Source organism: Rhinopithecus bieti, unplaced genomic scaffold (assembly GCF_001698545.2).
Source record: "Rhinopithecus bieti isolate Rb0 unplaced genomic scaffold, ASM169854v2 scaffold_56641, whole genome shotgun sequence".
NCBI lineage: Eukaryota > Metazoa > Chordata > Mammalia > Primates > Cercopithecidae > Rhinopithecus > Rhinopithecus bieti.
In genome coordinates this window covers 70,422-76,086 of record NW_016822034.1, presented here as the reverse complement: position 1 = coordinate 76,086, position 5,665 = coordinate 70,422, and the positions used below count along the sequence as shown (strand labels likewise).

Sequence of the window (5,665 nt, the reverse complement as noted above, 5' to 3'; positions counted from 1 at the left end):
AAAAAAAAAAAAAAAACCCCAAAAAACAAAAAGCAAGCTCCTCCATCAGCCTCTGCAGTAGCTGGGACTTACAGGCAGGTGCCACCACACCTGGCTAATTTTTGTATTTTTGGTAGAGACGGGTTTCACTTTGTTGGCCAGGCTGGTCTTGAGCTCCTGGGTTCAAGGGATCTACCCACCGGAGCCTCCCAAAGTACTGGGATTACAGGCGTGAGTCACTGTGCCCGGCCTGAATTGTGTTTTATAAGTAATGTCCCTGCTTAGAGACCGTTGGGACTTCCGGCGCAGACGCCTCCCTCCACACTGCCCTCTCCAGGGCCTTGCAGCAGTGAGGTATGGGGCGCTCGCAGTTCCCTTCCCAGCTGGTGCCTGCTGACTGCTGGCACACTCTCTCCTAGGCCAACGAGGTGACGGACAGCGCGTACATGGGCTCCGAGAGCACCTACAGTGAGTGTGAGACCTTCACGGACGAGGACACCAGCACCCTGGTGCACCCTGAGCTGCAACCTGAAGGGGACGCAGACAGTGCCGGCGGCTCGGCAGTGCCCTCCGAGTGCCTGGACGCCATGGAGGAGCCTGACCATGGTGCCCTGCTGCTGCTCCCGGGCAGGTCTGTACCCCGCCACCGGCCTCCTGGAGAGGCCTTTGGGATGTGGCACCTGTGGAGGTGTCTGATGGGCAGACTGGGATCTTGGAGGTGTGCGTGCTAGCTAGTATCCGTTACGTGGGGGTGGGGCTTGGCCCTGCTCTAGCTCCTGACCTTCCTGGGATGAGCCTACATCCATCACCTTGCCCACCTTGCCCGAGCGGTCTCCTTGTTCCAGCTGACTTTCCTGTCAGAATGACTGTGGTTTCCAATGTTGCTCAACATCTTTAGCTGTAGAGAGAGAACTTATAGGAGAAGTGAATGTCCCAGCAGGGTTTTGAACCCATTCAGCTTTGCAGCACCCCGGCGGAGGCCATGTTCTCTCCCCACCTGTCCCCCACCCTCAGGATTTCTGTAGCCCCCTGTATTTCGAGCTAGTTGGGGCTGGAGTAGAGGAAAGGGCAGAGTCTAGGAGAAGGTCAGATCAGGGAGGTGTCCAGTGGCTCACGTGGACCTGAATCAGTGCTTTCGGTGTTGCCCCTGCTACTGGAAAGCCCGCTCAGCATGCTTAAGTGTAATTGTGAAGCAAAAATTAAATTCTCAGCCCCCCAACCAACTGATGGACCCCTCTCTCAGCCTTAGACATTGCTCAGTCAACCTGAAAATCTAGTTCAGGCCATCGTTAGGGAGGTCAGGCAGGCCTCATTAGGCCCCTCCCTTTGGAATTCAGGCCCAGCTGACCAGCATTCACATTAAACAGAGACTGACAAAGGTGGACTTTTTATAGCAGCCACAGCACACCACATTCCAGTCTGACTCTAGTGCAGCATCACAAGACAGGTGGCAGGCCCTGAAAGAAATCCAAGTATTTTACCCCGAAATATCTATTTATTTGACGTATTTCAGAATGGCCCTATAGGACTGTCTCTTGTGGGGAAAGCCTGCACCCTGTAGAGAATCTCCTCCCTTCCCAGGTCTTTTCCCTGATGCAGGAGGGAATTAACTCGGAGTCTGGCACCTTCTCAGGTCTGCTGCCTGCTGCCCGGAGGCCTCATCTGCTTGATAAAGCCTTGGTCTCCACAGCCCCTTATCTTAAGCGGAAGCATTCCTTGCTATTGATTCCAAGTCTTTAGAGAATAACTCTTTCAAACAGTTGCTAATCAGAAGATCTTTGCATCTGCTTATGACCTGGAAGCCTTCCTGTCCCCCACTTAGAGTTGTCCCGTGTTTCCTGACTGAACCAGCATCTTGCATGTGGGTTGATGTCTTATGTCTCCCCAAGATGTATAAACCAGGCTGTAGCCTGATCCTCTTGGACACGTGCTCTCAGGGCTTCCTAGGGCAGCACCACGGCCTGTTAGTCACTCTTATTTGGCTCAGAATAAACCTCTTCAAATATTTTACAGAGTTTAAGTCTTTTTGCCAACATAATATACCCACAAGTGCATGCCCATGTTGTGAGTGCAGAGCCAGCAGGTTTTTCAAACTGACCATTCCCACGGCCCTTTTCTCTGGTCCTCCCAGGCCCCTGACAGCAGCCAGCTCTCCACCGGCCCCGCATCTTCCTTAAGTTCCCCACATGGCGAGGTCCTTCCTGTGCCTGGCCTCTTCCCTTGTTGTTTTTTTTTTGGGTTTTAGCTCTTTTTTTTTTTTTTTTTTTTTTTTTTTGAGATGGAGTCTCGCTCTGTCGCCCAGGCTGGAGTGCTGTGGCCGGATCTCAGCTCACTGCAAGCTCCGCCTCCCGGGTTCACGCCATTCTCCCGCCTCAGCCTCCCGGGTAGCTGGGACTACAGGCGCCCGCCACCTCGCCCGGCTAGTTTTTTGTATTTTTTAGTAGAGATGGGGTTTCACCGTGTTAGCCAGGATGGTCTCGATCTCCTGACCTCATGATCCACCTGTATCAGCCTCCCAAAGTGCTGGGATTATAGGCTTGGGCCCCGCGCCCGGCCTATTTTTTTTTTTTTCTGAGACGAAGTCTTGCTCGGTTGCCGAGGCTGGAGTGCAGTGGTGCGATCTCAGCTCACTGCAGCCTCTGCCTTCTGGGTTCCAGTGATTCTCCTGACTCAGCCTCCTGGGTAGCTGGGATTACAGGCGCACCCTACCATGCCTGGCTAATTTTTGTATTTTTTAGTAGAGACGGGGTTTCACCATGTTGGTCATGCTGGTCTCAAACTCCTGACCTGGTGATCTGCCCGCCTCGGGCTCCCAAAGTGTTGGGATTACAGGTGTGAGCCACTGCATCTGGCCGTGTTCAGCCCTATTTTTGTGCATCACTGTCAATTGTTTACTTTTGTTATTCTATTGCAAGAACATGCTGTGACTTTAAAATTTATTCTCCTGTTGATGGCAGTGGGTAGTTGACCGTTTTTGGTTTTGAGGGTGAAGCTGCTATAGGAGTTCCTTGTCTTTGGGACATGGTACGGCCCTGAGCAGGATGGTCATCGGGAGCATGTCCCTGCAGCCTCGGAAGTTCCTGCAGGGGCTGCAGGGTCACCTGCTTCCAGCGTCTGTGGCCCCTGGGCTCCCTGACCTCAGCAGCGCGCGGCCGCGGCTGCTCCTGCTCGCCTTGTGGGGGCCGCGCAGAGGCGGCTTCTCACCTGTGCTTCCCAGGTGACTAAGAAGGTGTGCACCTTTCATGAGGGTTGGGAGATCCTCTGCCTGCTTGCTGATTGCAGGAGGGGTCTGCAGACTTTTTCTCTAAAAGAGTTGCAGGCCACATGGCCCCCGTGGCAACTGCTCAGCTCTGCTGTTGTGCTGCAGAAGCAGCCAAAGGCACGTGGGTCAGTGAGCATGGCTGTGTTCCCGTGAAACAGTTTGCAGAAACAGGCCGTGGCAGGATTGGCAGGGTTGGCCTGCGCCTGTTCTGTTGGGTCCTCAGTCTTTTTCTCACTGATTATAGGAGTCCTTTAGATGTGAGTCCCGTATGGGGTGTGTGTATCACAGATCCTTTTTCCTCTCTCTGGGTCTCCTTTTCACCTTTTGAGGCACAGATTTTGTTTTATTTTGTTTTCCAAGACAGAGTCTCGCTCTGTTGCCCAGGCTGGAGTGCAGTGGTGCCATCTTGGCCCAGTGCAACCTCTGCCTCCCGGGCTCAAGTGATTCTCCTGCCTCAGCCTCCCAAGTAGCTGGGATTACAGGCGCCTGCCACAGCGCCTGGCTAATTTTTGTAGTTTTGGTAGAGACAGGGTTTCACCATCTTGGCCAGGCTGGTCTTGAACTCCTGACCTCGTGATCCACCCATGTTGGCCTCCCAAAGTGCTGGGATTACAGGCGTGAGCCACCGCCCTGGACCAGAACAGATGTTTTTAATTTTGCTATAGTTGAGTTAATCAATTTTTCTTTTATGTTTATTAGCACTTTTGTGTTCCCCTTAATAAATCTTTGCTTACTACGCAGTCACTATGATGTTTACTTATGCTTTCTTTTAAAAATGTTATTGTTTTACTTTCATATTTATATCTGTGATCACGATATAATTTTTTTGTTATGTTTTCTTTTGAGACAGTCTTGCTGTGTCACCCAGGCTGCAGGGAGGGCAGTGACACAATCTTGGGTCACTGCAATCTCTGCCTCCCGGATTCAAGTGATTCTCTTGCCTTAGCCTCCTGATTATTGGGACTACTGGCGCCCACCACCATGCCTGGCTAATTTTTTTGTATATTTGGTAGAGACAGGGTTTTGCCATATTGGCCAGGCTGACCTCAAACTGCCAGCCTCAAGTGATCCGCCCTCCTTGACCTCCCAAAGTGCTGGGATTACAGGCATTTATTTTCTCACTAGTTTTTAAGCAGTGTAACTCTTGGTGGGACGTGGTGGCTCATCCCTGTTAATTCCAGCCCTTTGCGGGGCTGAGGCAGGTGGATCATGAGGTCAGGAGTTTGAGACCAGCCTGGCCAATGTGGTAAAATCCCGTCTCTACTAAAAATAACTAGCTGGGTATGGTGGCATGCGCCTGTAATCCCAGCTACTCCGGAGCCTGAGGCAGGGGAGTTACTTGAATCCAGAGAGGCAGAGTTTGCAGTGAGTCGAGACTGCACCACTGCATTTCAGCCTGGGCAACAGAGCGAGACTCTGTCTCAAAAAAATATATATATATAACTATTTTAGGGGACACATACTTTGAAAAGCTCATTTGTGACCGGATCTGATTGCTAGCTAGTGTTACCCATCTTCTGTGGACCTGGCATGGAAAGCACGTTGGGCATCCGTGTACAGACCGTCTGGTTTATACAGCCTCTGCCGTGCAGCGGGGGCCTCTTGGTCCCCAGCATGACCTTGCATGTGGGCCTTCTCTGTTCCCGTCACGCATCAGGAAAACCTGTGCTGAGGAGAGGAGGAGATGGGGTGGGGAGGGGTGCTGAGCCCCTCGTCATTGCTTCTGAGGGAGTAGCAGGTTCCACCATAGTGGCCTGGGGAGGGGAAGGGCCTCCTGGCCGATGGACCAGTGTGTGTTTTCCTCTTGCTGATTCTCCTCCCCTCAGAGGGCAGTTTTCTGTCACAGTATCTGAGTCTGTTGGTAAAATAAGCACCCAATCATAAGAAACAGAAAATAGAGTCTTCCTGTAATGTAGCCTAATTTTGGATGGTGGCTGTGGAAGGGAGCCACTCCTCCCTGTCACTGTGTAGGAAGGGGACTGATGCAGACAGGCAGCACCAAGTCGAAGACCCTATTGGGAGGCTATGAAGTGGCGTACGCCTCCCGGTTTTGGTTTCTTTTCGTTTTCGTTTTCTTTTTTCTTTTCCTTTTTTTTTTTTTTTTGAGATGGAGTCTCGCTCTGTCGCCTGGGCTGGAGTGTGGTGGTGCGATCTCAGCTCACTGCAAGCTCCACCTCCCGAGTTCACGCCGTTCTCCTGCCTCAGCCTCCCTAGTAGCTGGGACTACAGGTGCCCACCACCACGCCTGGCTAATTTTTTTTTGTATTTTTAGTAGAGATGGGGTTTCACCTTCTTAGCCAGGATGATCTCGATCTCCTGACCTTGCGATCCTCCCATCTTGGCCTCCCAAAGTGCTGGGATTGCAGGCGTGAGCCACCGCGCCTGGCCTCTTTTGTTTGTTTTTTTTTTTTAGACCAAGTGTCG

The 5,665-nt window shown here is 52.0% G+C and overlaps 1 protein-coding gene across 4 annotated transcripts in view; it reads left to right on the top strand.

Moving 5' to 3' along the window:
• The window catches only part of RAB11FIP3 (RAB11 family interacting protein 3), a 101,320-nt gene that overhangs the window by 62,825 nt on the left and 32,830 nt on the right, over positions 1-5,665 (top strand). For all 4 annotated transcript variants that reach the window (XM_017860777.1, XM_017860774.1, XM_017860775.1 and 1 more), the window contains one exon: positions 399-610. In XM_017860777.1, coding sequence (XP_017716266.1) covers positions 426-610 — 185 coding nt within the window. In that variant the 5' untranslated portion in view covers positions 399-425. The remainder of the gene's footprint in view (positions 1-398; positions 611-5,665) is intronic.